The sequence below is a fragment of the Candida theae genome (genome assembly GCF_024610275.1).
Source record: "Candida theae strain CBS 12239 chromosome Unknown scaffold47, whole genome shotgun sequence".
NCBI lineage: Eukaryota > Fungi > Ascomycota > Pichiomycetes > Serinales > Debaryomycetaceae > Lodderomyces > Lodderomyces theae.
The window spans coordinates 66,141-81,563 of record NW_026261388.1 but is presented as its reverse complement, the minus strand read 5'-3'; the positions used below and the strand labels follow the sequence as shown (position 1 = coordinate 81,563).

Sequence of the window (15,423 nt, the reverse complement as noted above, 5' to 3'; positions counted from 1 at the left end):
CCTGAATCAATCGAGGATAACTTGAGATCAGAAGTTGATCTTCCTATGTTGGGTCTGGACACGGAGAGCACCACGATTCTCCATAGTTTGAGCTGGACGCTGACAATGATGCACGGGGGGGATGAGAATGGTGATTCATCAAGTGACTTTGTTGCTATTTCCCAAGACAGATAATATAGTCGATGATGGTCTTGGTGAGCTTGCATCTCTATCGAAGGACAATCTGCGTACTTAATTACTTGCTCCACCACACTGGCTCATCTTCCTTTTTCCTATGAACTCGTTTGATCTCATAATCGTCTTCTACCTTGTCCAAATGATCCGTGAGCAATCCCAGAAGTCTGTAATAGTCATCCTTTTTGTTGACCTTTCTTTTGTTCTCAATCAAGTTCAACATCTCTTCCTCTCCTAGTTGCTGGTACTTTTGATCGTATTTCTCCCATTTGACGCTGGTGAATTTTTGAAGGTAGATGGATCCAGCAACTATTGAAAGTAAAAAGGGGAGCCCTAGATATAAGAAGTGGTTTTTCTTGACGAGTTTAGAATATCTTCCAGCTATGCTCTTGTCGTATATCTCCTTTTCCTTCTTTCCTCTGAATACGTTGGTTCCGAATCTAGCCATTGGTGGTGTGATGATATTTTTGAGTTGATTATGGACGAAAATTTCTTCATCAAAAGAAAAAAAAAAAAAAAGTTTCTGGCGCTGTGTATGTACAGAGCTCATTCCAACCAAACCAGAAGCGATGGTATCATTTTCATGCGAGGTCTGCAACGACACAGTAGTGAAGAAGAAGCTAAGCCAACATCAACAAAGATGTCGTGGAGCGTACTTTACGTGTATTGACTGTTCAACCACGTTTCAGAATAATGACCACAACCAACACACAAGTTGTATCTCCGAGGCTGAAAAATACGAAAAAAGCTTATACAAGGGGAAGAAGAAGCAGCCGACAAGGAAACCAGAGCCGGCAAGGAAACCAGAGTCACCCAAGTCATCACCAAAGACTTCATCAAACTCTTCACCACTTGCCCTGCTTGTAACTGAAAAATCAAACCTCTACAAGATCCTCAAAAAGGCATCAAAAGATGATAAAAAGAAACTAAAGGAAATCTTGAAAAACTTGACTGTGTCAAACGTTGATGGAAAGTTGGTCATCCAGTAGCTACTTATTTATATATTTGTTCACCTTGTTATAGAATAATGGTAAATTCCTGAAATCAAACGAAAAGCTGTCCAAAAAGTATTCCGGTAACAACTTCATTGCCTCCTCATTGCCATCAAATATGGGAATGTAAGTAACCTCCGATCCGTCTTTCGCAAGTATTAGCTTATAATGGATTTCCAACTCCTTGCCCGAAGATTTCATCTCGTAAACCAATTCCTTTTCGTTGTCACTAAAGTCGGTGACTTTCAACCCACTCATTATCTCAAGAATATCCAACGAGTAAAAAACATCCTCGTTGCCTTGCTTCTTAACTGGGGAGCTGAATTGAGACCTGCTCTCCAACTCCTCCGTTAGTCTAGCATTTTCTTCTTGTAGCTCCTGGATCAATTTGTGATCTGCCGCCATCTGCTCCTCGGCGAATTCCCTATATTTCGCGTGTATAACATCTGCATTTGTGTGGACGTATTGATTGATAAGATCCACAATTGAAGATGGGTCAGTTTGTGTTAGCACATCCTCGGCGAATATAGGACGAGTCGAAGACTTTGTGGCTTTGGTCACTTTACCTTTAGCCATGATGGTTGTCGAAACATAAACAAACACTCACATTAATTTTTTTTTTTTTTTTTTTTTTGTCCCTTTTCTTCTTCTTCAACACTTTCTTCATCTCTCAGATGTCGTCCTTCGCTTCAAAGTTGAGCAACATCAATGAAACTCAGGACTCAATTAACTACCTATCCGGGTATATGCTACAAAATGAGCCCTCATCTAAGTCGTTTATTGATACATGGAAATCGCAAGTGTTGAACGCCCCATCACCTACCAAGCTCTTACTACTATACCTATGTAACGATGTCATCCAAAAAGCCAAGCGTCATCATAAGCAGAAATATATAACAGACTTTTTTGGACCCCTTTTGGAGGTGATTAACCCCATTTACCACAGCGTTGATTCAAATATACAGAAAAAGATTGACAGGCTCATCTCAGTTTGGGAGCAGAGATTGGTGTTTGACACTGAAGGTATAAGAAAATTGAAAGAACGTGTGGCTCAGCCTCCAGAGAGGCAAACGGCCCTCACTGCTACAACTATACTTCCCGAGCTTCAACTCATCGACGATTTGTACAAGCGACTTGACGACTTGACCAATATAAGTCAAGGGAATCTCACCCAATTGGGTATTCAGTCTAAAACCTACTTGAACTTGGACGCAGACACATTACCTGAAACTCAAGTCCATCTCAACAAGCTAAAAGTGTTGGAGAAATTAAGCAATGTGTCGATAAAAAACATAGAAAGCATAAAATCCACTCGTGTGGAAATTAAATCACAATTAGAGAAATTGCTTCAATCGGTAGAGAGCGGATTTCAAACGGACGATACCAAAATTGCCGTTATCAATAACAAACTAAACAAGATCGATGAAACAAGGCGTGCTTTACTGGGCGTTGTTGAAAGTTCTGACGACGAAGAGATGCCCAAGTACGAGGAAGAAGATTCTGATGACGAACCAAGAAAGAGGAAAGCATCTCCCAGCCCGTCTGGTGGTTCCACCCCTAAGAAGGTTGCTTTTGCCAAAGACGTCCAGGTGAATGAGTACGAAAACAAAACAAAAGGAGATGACGAATCAGAGGACGACGACAAGTCAGAAAAGGAGGACACACCAAGTGCAGAAGTTATGGATATACTAAATAAACTAACCTAGCACTTTCTTGTATAAATTGAAAAATTGTCTACCTACTTTCATTTTGATTGCATTTGGAACTCTCCTCAAATCTAGTGCGACAGTCTCCACAATCTTCTCATCTATCTCCCGCTTGTCGATACCCTCTTTACCAACATACAACAAGCTTTTGGCTCTGGTAATGGCAACATACTTTAACCTCGGTTTCGGCAACCTTGAAAAGTTGGGTACAAAGACAACTGGAAACTCCAACCCCTTTGCTTTGTGGACAGTGGACAAGTTTACACTATCCTCTTCAAGTATTGGATCATCATCGTAGTAATGCTTTAAAAAGTAGTCTAGAAACGTGCCTTTGGATTCGCTTTGGTATCTTCTGTACGATGTCTTCAATGACGTGTAAAAAGCACCCATCTCATCGGCTTTGGGAGCTCCAATTATCCCGGTTCGCATACTGATTCGACCTAACGACGAAAAGATGGAGACAGGAGTATTCAAACCTTCCCGTTCCTGTTCAACCAAGTCAAGAAGATCCTTGATGGCAACATTTTCACTGTTTTCTCTCAAATAATCTTCCAATCTGTTCTTCTTACTACAATTCCACTCATTATACCTGGCAAACAACTCCTTCAAATTCTTTGTGCCCATTTTTTCCAACACAAACAACAAGGCGAAATCAGATCCGTAGCTCTTCCTGAGAACGTGTAGAAGATCCAAGTAGATATGCAATTTCGTGTTTACCCAGTTGGATCTAAACTTGTTACTGATTCCATATCGGGTTGTCAACTCCTCGGCAAATTGGTCCACCTCTCTATTGGTAAATGCGAGTACAATGATATCGGAAAACTTGATTAACCCCCCTGAGACTGCAATCAACTCAACAATATCCGTGCATAGTTCACCCTGTCGCAAAGGAGCAACTCCATACTGCTTCACACTCCTCAAATCCGAAGGAATAACTTCATTCGCCATCTCCAACACTCCCAGACCCAATCGAAACGTCTCTTTCAAGACAATCTCAGAGTGTTTAAACTTCAAGTCATGTATAAACTCCAGCGTGATTCCTGGACGTGACCCTAGAAAGTCATAAATACATTGGTTTTTATCACCAGCTAGCGTGACATGTTTTTTGCACCCATAAACAGCAATCTGTTTGATAAACTTTAAAAGTATCGGTTGCATGTCCTGAAACTCATCAATGATGATTACTTTTGCACCAGCCAAAGACAACTCGCCGCGGGACTCTTTGAAGATCTCCAACGCACTGGTGATTAAACCGTGGAACCGAATCATTCCGTTATCCTCTAGGTACTCCAAAGTACGGCTCAATTGATCATTTGGTATTGCATATCTCAAAGCTACCTGATCAACATCCTCTCCCGACTTAACTGCAAGTACAGCTGCATCCAAGTCCTTGTGTTTTGCACTGAAAAACTTGGCAAAGGATTTCCAAGTTGAATCATCAACGACACAATTAGGCGGCCGACCGGGGAAATACTTTTCAAAATTGTCATCAAATATTTGCGAAGCAAAAGAGTGGAATGTTTTGATAACCACGTTTGTAGCAATATCATACTTCAAACTATCAGCTAATGCTTCTTGCAACAAATTCACTGTCCGGTTTGTCATTGACAACACAATGATCTCCAGCGGATTCATGCCTTCTTCTAGTAAACGTTTGATTCTGTTGATCAAAGTCCATGTCTTGCCACATCCAGGACCACTCTGTATGGATAAAATTGTGCCGGGAGTGTAATCATAATCCACTGCCTCTTGTTGGCTTAAAGTCAACATTTGGTGCAGATAAAAAGAAAACAAACAAACAAACAAAAAAAAAAAAGAAAACAATTTCGAAACAACTTTGACGTTTCATGTCAACCCATAATGGGAATTTCAGCACTTGGAAAACTACTACCCCTAAAAGACGACGGAGATGTGGCCACGTCAAAAGATGTTGCAATTGATTCAGAATCTCTTTTGGAGCACTATCGATTGGACCTAGAGACCGACGAGCAATTGGATATAGCCGAAGCAATGTCACACTTTCGTTCATATAATAAAGAATTATCCCAACACAGGAAGAAACTAGAGCCAGTCGGAGCAATCCTTGAAGGATTTTCCAAGGACTTGAAAGACTTGTCTTCCAGTTTAGTATCACTCGAACAGAAGTCAACTGAGTTGTCCAGAGACTCACACACAAACAAAATGATTACTCAATTACTCGAGCAAACGATAAACGACAAAGTGCTTTCGCCAGAGCTCATACGAGACATATTGTATGAAGATTTGTCCAATAGGTACCTTGAAAAAGTGACTTACTTGCTCGACAGGATGAATGAGGAAGAGTCCTTGTTGATAAAGGCGAAGGTGGTTGAACGAATGAGAGATTTCGTCATCGCTCAAATTCGGACTTTAAGAGCAAAGCCCATATCGTCACAGGAAGTACAGAACAGGCTCTTTGAGTGCACCGATGTGTTCCAATTCTTACAATCGCAGCAGCCAAAGCTAGGACAGCAATTGCAATATGCATATCAGAGTACAATGAGGTGGTACTACAGAAGCAAGTTTGCAAAGTATATATACTCTTTGGAAAAGCTCCCTAGAAGACACCTTGAGGTTTCGATATTTGACTCACCCAATTACTTGTCCACCTTTGAGTCAAGGTTTCAAATACTTACAAATACAGACGCTTGTATTCCATCACAGTTGGCAGAAACAATAACCGTCCCATACACAATCGAGTTTGTCTTTCTTCAACTTCTTCGAGCGATCTCCGATAACTTGACAGTGGAGTATCTATTTGTTGTGGGGTTCTTTTATCAAGGCAACGAAACAAACCATGCGTGGGCAACCGAAATATTTCAAGACGTATTCAAAATGAGCAAAGACTTTCTTGCATTCATCACAGACGGAACTTCTGACGTGTACGCTATATTGCTCATTATCAAATTGATACACAATTTTCAACAACGATTGCATGAAAATCACATCCCTGCGTTAGATGATCACCTAAATTCATTATTGCTCACACTTTGGCCAATATTTAGCAAACTTGTTGATCTCAATTGCGATGCGCTAAAAAAGCACATACCAAGAACTCCAAAATCTTTAGTTCCATTGAACGTTACCCAGCAGTTTGCATTGTTTTATCTGGGATTGCTCCGCTTGTCGTCAGCGGGCGAGCCATCTGTGACAGCCATCACAAGACTAAGAAACGCCTACGAAAGCAATCTCACCAAAGCGTCAAATGCATTTAGAGGTCACGATAAGGAAACTTTTCTTGATAGAAACTACTCACTTGTCTACACCATTATTTCAAACGAGGCAGAAGACTCAAAGTCAGAAATCAATCATTTTGAAAAGCTAGCTAGTGTGTACAAATCATAAATCGCATATCTTTGCATACATCCCACAAAGTTGTAGATAACTTCCGACACCTTCCAAAACTCTCATATGGGCAAATCCAATCTCTTTAATCATGTTTAAACGCTTCAGTTCATCAACATTGGGGATGGTCTTTGCCACTTTGAACGTCAGCGTCACTATATCAATAGCAGAATACCCTTTATGCCAAAGACCATCTAGCAAACCTAGTGCTTTATCAACATCACCCTGCAAACAATTTGATAAAATGTTTCGAATCACAAGCGGATGTGGCTGGTCAACAATCTTGAACACATTGACATCATTGACAAAGCCAAACCCAGCAACCGTACTCTGCATGTTATTGATCGCTTGCCTCATATCTCCTTCTGCGCTGAAGATTAGCGCCTGCAATCCCTCGTTGTTGTACTGCACATTCTCTGATTTAATGATGTCCAATAGTCTCTTCAACACCTCCTCGTCTGATAATTTATTATACCTCAAAATAGCACAACGCGATTGTAGCGGTTCAATGATCTTCAGTGATTGGTTGCATGCGAATGCAAATCTTGTAGTGTTTGAATAAATTTCCATGGTTCTCCTCAATGCCTGTTGAGCACCGGGGGTCATAGAGTCTGCTTCATCCAAAATAATAATCTTTGTCCTTCCTGGTGGGAGCAGAATCTTGGTCTGCGCAAACTGCTTGATCTTGTTCCTCACAACATCAATACCTCTGTCATCCGAAGCATTGAGCTCTAATGTAGCTTGGTGGTAGTGCTCTTTACCCAATAACTCGAACGCCAAGCAGTGAATAGACGTGGTTTTCCCGATACCAGGTAGTCCACTAATAATCATATTGGGCATGTTTCCATCCTGTACGATAATCTTTAAACGCTCAATAGTTTCCTCATTCCCTACGATATCATCCAACACATGCGGTCTATACTTTTCGACCCAAGGGAGCTCCAACGATTTCGACATGGTTCAGGTTGAAGAGAAAAGAATGGCAGAGTAAAAGTTCATGCAAAAGAAAAAAAAAGAAAAAAAAAACAAAATACAACAAAAAAATTTATTCACGCGTTTTCCTCAACAGGCGGTTGCTTACTTTTCTTCTTCCTCTTCTTTTGCGGAGGCTTCACTGGCAACTGTTTAACCCGTGGCTGATAAAACTTTCCAGGTGAATCGAATATATCATTCAACCAGGGTATCTCCACATCCTTCACATTTTCATCTATAAGCTTGTATATGGGCTCGGCAGATGTAACATCATTAGACAACCCCAAAATGCCTGTATTTGCCACACCTGTAATCTTTGATAGTGTCTCCATGCTACCTTTAGGTAGTTGCACTAACTTGACCATATCTGATGCACTCTTTGAAGCCGTGAAACTCAAGACGGGGAACATGCTGGTGAGCATCTGTGGAGTGATGTCGTACTTACAAACGATGAGATACTTTATCTGTTTGACAGAATCTTTGTGTTTACCCCTGTTGTTAGCAGCCTGTCTTTCTAAAGTCTCCACTGTCGAATTGAAACCATAATGTAGCCACTCTAACTGTGAGATGCTCTCGGCTTCTTGTACAATAGGACGGAGTATAGCATCCATTAAATCTAAAACATCCTTTGCCACAGATGGCGTCACAAAGGGCCAAGTGTTGGACTGCGTGTACGGGTTATCAAGCAAGGCCCTAAACACCTGATTCTTCTTGTTGCTTCTAGCTTTAAGTGACGTGGGAGCAGCGTTTTGCTTAGTGATTCCCTTGGTAGACATGCTGTAGTGACTGTCACCCTCTCCTTTCCAGATGGAATGTTTGTGCGAAAAAAAAAAAAAATAAAAAAAAAAAAAGTAAAATTCTACATTGATAATCATGGCTAAAAATTACAATACACATTAAGAACTACAAACCAGTTATTTCTTTTCCTCCTCCTTCTTTGGGGACTCAGGGTTGTATCCTGGGGAGCCAGGAGAATAGCTTGGAGAAGTTGGGGAGTACTGAGGACTCGTTGGCGAGTATTGAGGGGAAGTAGGCGAGTAGCTTGGAGATGTAGGTGAGTACGATGGAGATGTAGGTGAGTAGCTTGGAGATGTAGGCGAGTAGCTTGGAGATGTAGGTGAGTAGCTTGGAGATGTAGGTGAGTAGCTTGGAGAAGTTGGGGAGTAGCTTGGGGACGTTGGTGAGTAGCTTGGAGAAGTTGGGGAGTAGCTTGGAGATGTAGGTGAGTAGCTTGGAGATGTAGGTGAATAGCTTGGGGACGTTGGTGAATAGCTTGGGGACGTTGGTGAATAGCTTGGCGATGTAGGTGAGTAGCTTGGAGATGTAGGTGAGTAGCTTGGCGATGTAGGTGAGTAGCTTGGAGAAGTTGGGGAGTAGCTTGGAGAAGTTGGGGAGTAGCTTGGCGACGTTGGGGAGTAGCTTGGCGATGTAGGTGAATAGCTTGGCGATGTAGGTGAATAGCTTGGCGATGTAGGTGAGTAGCTTGGCGATGTAGGTGAGTAGCTTGGCGATGTAGGTGAATAGCTTGGCGACGTTGGTGAGTAGCCGTATCCCGGACTAGTTCCACCATAGCTTGGACTAGTTCCACCATAGCTTGGACTGGTGGAATAACTGAACGGAGACGTGACATTTGGCGAGGTTGGTTGACCACCGTACGATGTCAAGCCTCCATTCATACCATCCGAAGTTGGGGCCTGATGGATTGGAGAGAAACCAGCGCTTTCGTCGATTTGAATTCGATCGTCTTGCATCTCTGCTTCCCTGTACGGCGTAGCACCCCCGTCCTCAGCAACCACCTCCATGGCAACATTGGCTGGAGCTTGTTGCAACATCTTGTCATCAACCATCACATCAAATGCACCAGTACCCAAAGGTGCCATTTGTCCCAACATAACATTCTCCGAAATACCCTTACAATCATCCAACTCTGCAGCAGCAGCAGCATCCAACAAAATCTCAACCGTCTCCTCGAAAGAACAACGCATCAAGGCACCAGTATCGGATCTGTTGATACCATGACGAGTAATGGCCATCAAGTGTCCACGAGATGTCATGACATCAACCAAAAGTGCCATGTGACGATAATTGACATATGAACCATCAAACGCAATAACATTCAAGATTTCCTTAAACAAGGCTGATCTAGTGGCTTCGATACCCAACACGGACAAAATTTCAATAAAGTCATTTGAATAGGTACGAGTTGAGTCAACGCCTGGAACCGCCATCACATCGGCCAAGTTAACACCGTCAGTCTCCAACACCCACTCCTTACCTTGTTTGAACTCACCAGTCTCGTCTGGCTTGCTCACCTTGTGTTGCATCATAAACACTCTGGTGATACCTGGGATACCTCTCAACGAAATAGACTCCAACATATGAGCTTCAATACGTTTCAAAATTTGGTCTTCTTCTGCATCAGCCTCTTCATCCAATGCTTTTGGATCTCTAACCACTCTACAACGAATGATCAACTTGTCTGCAGTATCGTCGGACCAAATAACAAACAAGTCCTCACCAAAGTTTTGCGAAATCTTTTCTGCAACTTGGGCCATTGTCAACTGCTTGTCCAACATCTTGGCACGATCAAGTTCCAACCTCAATAACCAAGGAGATTGCTTTTCGATGCTCTCTTCAACCTTTTGGTCGGGAATAGCAAAATACGCCTCCACAGTATCGTAATCCTCCTCAATAACAGTGGTTCTTGGATCCGGATCGTAGTAGATTTCCGTCGATGACGTGACGTTCTTCAAAGTAGTATGCTCAATTGATGATTGAACAATCTTGGCTAATTCGATATCCAGAGCAACTTCCGGGTCCAAGTACACAGTCAATGCTGGGGTTTTGATGTTTTTTGCAACATTCAAAATTTCCTTAAGTCTAGGAACACCCAAAGTAACATTCTTTGACGAAACACCGGCATAATGGAACGTGTTCAACGTCATTTGAGTAGCAGGCTCACCAATTGACTGGGCAGCCACCACACCAACCATTTCACCAGGGTGAACAACCGATTTTTGGAATTGAGTTTCAATCTCACCCAACACCCAATCAAACGATGACCTGCTCAACTTGAATTCCTCAATGACTCTACGCGAAGCTAACCTCGACCTCACCAAACATTGGAACAACAAAGTGGCATTCTCTTGGGCCTCCTTTGCCAACTTGGTATTTCCTCTCACGACTAGTAACTTTGTGCACAAATCGCGGACACCGTTTATAATTTCGTCCAACTTCAAGTCCGAAGCTTTGTAACGACCATTGTGGAAAATCTGTTGCGCATTTTGAATGATACGACGCAAGTTGACAGGTAATGGCCAGCTAAAATCACCATTGGGGAAACAAACATCTCTTAAATATCTTCTGTCATCGAGCAATTGATTGTATTCCTCGTCTAGTAACTTTTGCAACTTGACATCTCCTTGAATTTCCTTGCCTGATTCCAACAACGACTCCGAAATAGAGCCACTTTCCTCCAACAAGTCAATTCTGTATCTGCGTTCGAAATTCTCATCGGAGCCTGGAATAGTGTCAACAGATTGCTTCTCCACTTGAGTGGCATCGATACCATCTTCACCATAGATGAATTGGATAATATCCCCCAAGGAGTTCCTGGTGGTACCATCGTAGTGCACCATAATATCTTCCAAAGCTTTGACTAGACGACGTTGGATATATCCAGTCTCTGCAGTCTTGACGGCGGTATCAATAAGACCTTCTCTACCTGCCATTGCATGGAAGAAGAACTCCTGTGGTGTTAACCCTCTCAAGTACGAGTTTTCAACAAAACCTTTTGATTCTGGAGAGTAATCGTCTTTGGTAAAATGTGGCAATGAACGGTCAGCAAAACCAAAAGGGATTCTCTTTCCTTCCACAATTTGTTGACCAACACACGCAGACATCTGTGAAATGTTGATGAAAGAACCTTTGGAACCAGACGTCACCATCTGCTTCACATTATTCAAATCCTTCAAACTCATTTCAGCCGATCTACCAGCAGTATCACGCGCTTGATTCAACACTCGAGATACATTGTGCTCAAACGATTCCCTCAAAGTCATACCTGGTTCTGGATCCAACTTGTTGTGCTGAGCATCAAGGATAATCTCCTGCACTTTTTGTTTAGCCTCCTGAATGGTTTTCGTGATATCTTTCATCGTGCTAGCATCAGCAATGGTATCCCCAATACCAATACTAAATCCATTATGCAACAACCAAAAATTAACAACTTTTTGAATGGAACTAAACAATTGAGCACACACCTGGGGTCCCTTTTCTCTAAACACAGTATGGATCAACCCACCACCAGTGGCACCAACAGTTTTCTTATCAACAACACCAAACATAATCTCACCATCAACAATCAACATTCCTGTATCCTTTGGACTCAATAAATCTCTTCCCCCATCAAATCTCTGAATGTGAATTCCCTTTGGAATGGCCATAGACAACATCTGTTTACCGGACCACAATGGCTTGGGCTTGATAATGGCGGGAGGTGGAATCACCCCATCCCAATTGGGAATCCAGTAACACATATTCATGACTTGGTCGTACTCGATAAATATATCTCTCAAAGTCATTTTTCGAATACCACACAAAGTATCCTGCACAATACCCATGACTGGTTTGTTACTCTGTGGTGACACAATTTGAAGAGGAACAGCGCAGATTTGTGACAACTCCGATCTGGTTTCCGGAGATTGTGGTACATGCAAGTTCATTTCGTCACCATCGAAATCCGCGTTATAAGGTGAGGTTACTGACAAGTTCAACCTGAATGTGGAATATGGCATGACTTTCACTCTATGCGCCATCATAGACATTTTGTGCAAAGAGGGTTGACGGTTGAACAAGACTGGGTCATCGTCCATCAAGTGACGTTCGACTTTCCAACCATACTGTAAAGCAATATCACCGGCTCTCTTGTTATATCTTAAATCAATACGATCACCAGTATCTCTGATCACATATTTTGCACCGGGATGCTCGTTTGGACCGTTTCTCACCAACTCAGTCAACTTGTGAATATTGTAAGGCGTTACAATCTCTGGATAGGTCAAAGTTTTGGCAATAGAGATTGGAACACCCACTTGATCCAAGTCCAAATTGGGATCACCAGAGATGACTGTACGGGCAGAAAAGTCCACTCTTTTTCCCATCAAGTTACCCCTCAATCTACCCTCTTTACCCTTCAACCTTGCTCTGATAGATTTGATTGGACGTCCTGTTTTTTGCAACGCTTGGGGTTGTCCAGCAATGTCATTGTCCATGTATGTGGCTACATGGAACTGAAGCAATGCTTCAAACTCACTAATCACATGCTGCGGAGACCCATCAATCTCTAAACGTTGAACATTGATGTTGGCTTTTATTATATCGGCCAACTTGAATGTCAAGTCATCTTCCCCTCGTGCGGTATCGTTGAATGCAATCGATGGTCTAACGGGTGGTGGAGGTACCGGCAAAACAGTAATCAACATCCACTCAGGCCTTGCATAGTCCTCGTTGAATCCCAACCTATAGCAATCCTCTGGACTTATATGCTTGAAAACATTTAGAATCTCTGATGGCGTCAACAAACGACGCTCTGGTTGGTCATTTTCTTCAAAGTTCTTGTTGTGCTTCCAAGTCCCCCACAACTTTAAGCCATCTCGACGGATGGTTGGTTGCGTGTGTCCACAGCCTCCTCTAGTTGGATGGTCACCCATTTCTTCCTCGTTGGTGGCTGTCTCGCAAACCATCTTGCTCTTACATACACTCCACACCGCGTTAAACCGTTTCTTTGGATCTCTTATCTTGATCGCTTGTGCCATCAAAGGGTTCAGCTCATCCAACAACAATTTTCCACAGTGCATACAGATGGACTCGCATACCTTCTTGATCTTGGCAATGAAGCCAATGTGAAACACCGGCTTGGCCAACTCGATGTGCCCAAAGTGACCAGGACATTCAGCCATATCTTCACCACAAGTCTGACACTTGAAGTTTCTGTCGATGGAGCCCAATCTTGGATCGTTGAGACCACCTTCACGAGGTCTTTTGGTTGCTTGATCCATAGTTTCTGGGTATTCAATTTTGGCAACCGAAATGGCCCTTACTTCCTCAGGAGATAGCAAACCAAACTGGACTTCCTTGACAGACCGAAGCGGAGCATTTGAAAACGGAAATATTCTACTCATCTTTTGGACTTTGTAATATGATGGATTGAAAGTTTTCGCCTTCGTAGGTTCGTTTTTCTTTTTTTTTTTTTTTAATGTTCTTTTTGAAAAGTTTTTTTTTTTTGTAAGATTTTCCTGATTATTAATAAGTCTATAAAGGAAACGAAATCAAATTATGATTATATGTAGTGTAAGGAATGAGAAGTGGTGACTATGACGATATGCTATTGAGTATGATACAGAAGATGATTGATGGGCAGTCCCCCTTGAGGTGTGAAGTCGTCGAGGTAAGAAGGCACAGTGTATGTGTGAGTAATGTATTTTTTTTTTTCTCCTCTCTGTCTCTTTTTTCTTTTTTTCCTCTTGTCAATTTTGCAGAAAAAATTGTAGACACGCACACGACTTTATACGCCACCCATTGAACAGTAACATGATTGCACCGAGGAGTTAACTCAACATAGTGGACAGGAAGGTGTTCGTGATAGGAAAGTACTTAAATAGAAGGGAGCAAGCATTGGCTTGAGATAGAGGTCGCCTCTACTGGGCCTCTTTGGCTTGTCTAAGTATTTAACTTTAGGACACATTGATGTCTAACCCCCAGAACAGCACCCGTACCAACAAGCTCCACCATGTACGCTGTCTCATCTGAGTTTCAAACTATTTCCTTATTTCTTACATGCCCTCCTCCCAACAGATCTACTGGTTGATTTTAAATTTTCGCAACTCTCTGATTTTGTGACAGGTTCCATGTTTCTGTCAAGTCAAAAAATTTCCAGAAATTTCCATAGACAAGCATTTCTTAAATCTCAGCACACTTATATATTTACTCACCGACAAGGACATTTACTCCCTACAATATCCTCCACCATACACGACAAATCAATAAACTCCCAATTGACAATGGCAGCCCCCGAAGATTCCAAGAAAAGTTTAGTGTACTTTGACATCACTTGCAACGGTAAACCCAAAGGAAGAGTCATCTTCAAATTGTACGATGATGTCGTTCCTAAAACTGCAAAAAACTTTAGAGAGTTGTGTACTGGAGAACATGGCACCTCAAAGATCTCGGGGAAGCCTTTAACTTACAAGGACTCCATTTTCCACCGGGTCATTAAAGACTTTATGTGCCAAGGTGGTGATTTCACTCACGGGACCGGTATTGGAGGTGAATCGATTTACGGAGAAAAATTTGAGGACGAAAACTTTGAGAAACTTCATGATAAACCTTTCTTATTATCCATGGCAAATTCCGGTCCAAATACAAATGGATCACAATTCTTCATCACCACGGTTCCTACTCCCCATTTAAATGGTAAGCACGTGGTTTTTGGTGAAGTAGTTCAAGGAAAATCCATTGTCCGTCAATTGGAAAGAAGTGAAAAGGATTCAGGGGATAAACCGGTGGATGAGTGGAAAATCGCCGATTGTGGGGCCTTGAGTGAAGATTACGTATTAAATTCATCCGACCAAGATGATGGTACTGGAGACATATACGAGGAAGTGTTGCACGACAATGATGCCAAGGACATCGATATCAACAATCCGCAATCTGTGTTTAATGCCATTACTAGAGTCAAAGATATTGGAACCAAATTGTTGAAGGAAGGGAAGTTGAACAAGGCGTATGAAAAATATGCAAAAGCTGCTGGGTTTGCCACCGATTATTTCCCAGAAGAACTTTCCGAAGCTGACGTTTCAGAGTTGAACAAGTTGAAAATATCCTGTAGCTTAAACTTGGCTCTCGTGGCCCTAAAGTTGAAAGAAGGTAAAAAGGCAATCAAAGCTGCCGGTGAGGCGTTGGAGGTGGATTCCATCGACAACAAGTCCAAGGCCAAGGCATTGTATAGAAAAGGTCTGGGTTACTTATTGGCCAAAGACGAAGAGTCTGCACAAGCGGCTTTTGAGGAAGCCTTGAAGTTGGAACCATCTGATGCTGCAATTAAAAAAGGGCTTCAAGACGTGAAAGCTCAAATAAAGACTAGAAAAGAGAAGCAGAAAAGGGCCATGTCAAAATTCTTCAAATAGATTAGATAAGGACATTTCATTAAAAAGCTT

General features: G+C 42.1%; 8 protein-coding genes across 8 annotated transcripts; 3 read left to right on the top strand and 5 right to left on the bottom strand. All coding sequences in view use genetic code 12, as the record gives it.

Moving 5' to 3' along the window:
- Positions 1-235: 235 nt before the first annotated feature.
- Positions 236-1,742, bottom strand: KGF57_001599 (CSM1; the record flags this gene model as incomplete). Its single annotated transcript, XM_051750820.1, has 3 exons — positions 236-483; positions 961-1,057; positions 1,188-1,742. The coding sequence occupies 3 exons, from the start codon at positions 1,740-1,742 to the stop codon at positions 236-238; spliced, it is 900 nt and encodes a 299-aa protein (XP_051609945.1).
- Positions 1,743-1,840: 98 nt separating this feature from the next.
- On the top strand, positions 1,841-2,872 carry KGF57_001598 (uncharacterized protein; the record flags this gene model as incomplete). The annotated part of the gene is made up of 1 exon (XM_051750819.1): positions 1,841-2,872. One exon carries the CDS (start codon positions 1,841-1,843, stop codon positions 2,870-2,872), a length of 1,032 nt encoding a protein of 343 aa, XP_051609944.1.
- Positions 2,873-2,969: 97 nt separating this feature from the next.
- HMI1 (ATP-dependent 3'-5' DNA helicase) lies at positions 2,970-4,642 on the bottom strand (the record flags this gene model as incomplete). The annotated part of the gene is made up of 2 exons (XM_051750818.1): positions 2,970-2,973; positions 3,045-4,642. 2 exons carry the CDS (start codon positions 4,640-4,642, stop codon positions 2,970-2,972), a joined length of 1,602 nt encoding a protein of 533 aa, XP_051609943.1.
- Positions 4,643-4,732: 90 nt separating this feature from the next.
- On the top strand, positions 4,733-6,207 carry VPS52 (Vps52p; the record flags this gene model as incomplete). Its single annotated transcript, XM_051750817.1, has 2 exons — positions 4,733-6,037; positions 6,136-6,207. 2 exons carry the CDS (start codon positions 4,733-4,735, stop codon positions 6,205-6,207), a joined length of 1,377 nt encoding a protein of 458 aa, XP_051609942.1.
- A 22-nt stretch (positions 6,208-6,229) lies between these two features.
- RFC4 (replication factor C subunit 4) lies at positions 6,230-7,192 on the bottom strand (the record flags this gene model as incomplete). The annotated part of the gene is made up of 1 exon (XM_051750816.1): positions 6,230-7,192. One exon carries the CDS (start codon positions 7,190-7,192, stop codon positions 6,230-6,232), a length of 963 nt encoding a protein of 320 aa, XP_051609941.1.
- A 92-nt stretch (positions 7,193-7,284) lies between these two features.
- Positions 7,285-7,983, bottom strand: POP3 (Pop3p; the record flags this gene model as incomplete). The annotated part of the gene is made up of 1 exon (XM_051750815.1): positions 7,285-7,983. One exon carries the CDS (start codon positions 7,981-7,983, stop codon positions 7,285-7,287), a length of 699 nt encoding a protein of 232 aa, XP_051609940.1.
- Positions 7,984-8,121: 138 nt separating this feature from the next.
- Positions 8,122-13,389, bottom strand: RPO21 (DNA-directed RNA polymerase II subunit RPB1; the record flags this gene model as incomplete). The annotated part of the gene is made up of 1 exon (XM_051750814.1): positions 8,122-13,389. One exon carries the CDS (start codon positions 13,387-13,389, stop codon positions 8,122-8,124), a length of 5,268 nt encoding a protein of 1,755 aa, XP_051609939.1.
- An 879-nt stretch (positions 13,390-14,268) lies between these two features.
- Positions 14,269-15,393, top strand: CPR6 (peptidylprolyl isomerase; the record flags this gene model as incomplete). Its single annotated transcript, XM_051750813.1, has 1 exon — positions 14,269-15,393. One exon carries the CDS (start codon positions 14,269-14,271, stop codon positions 15,391-15,393), a length of 1,125 nt encoding a protein of 374 aa, XP_051609938.1.
- Between the last annotated feature and the right edge of the window lie 30 nt (positions 15,394-15,423).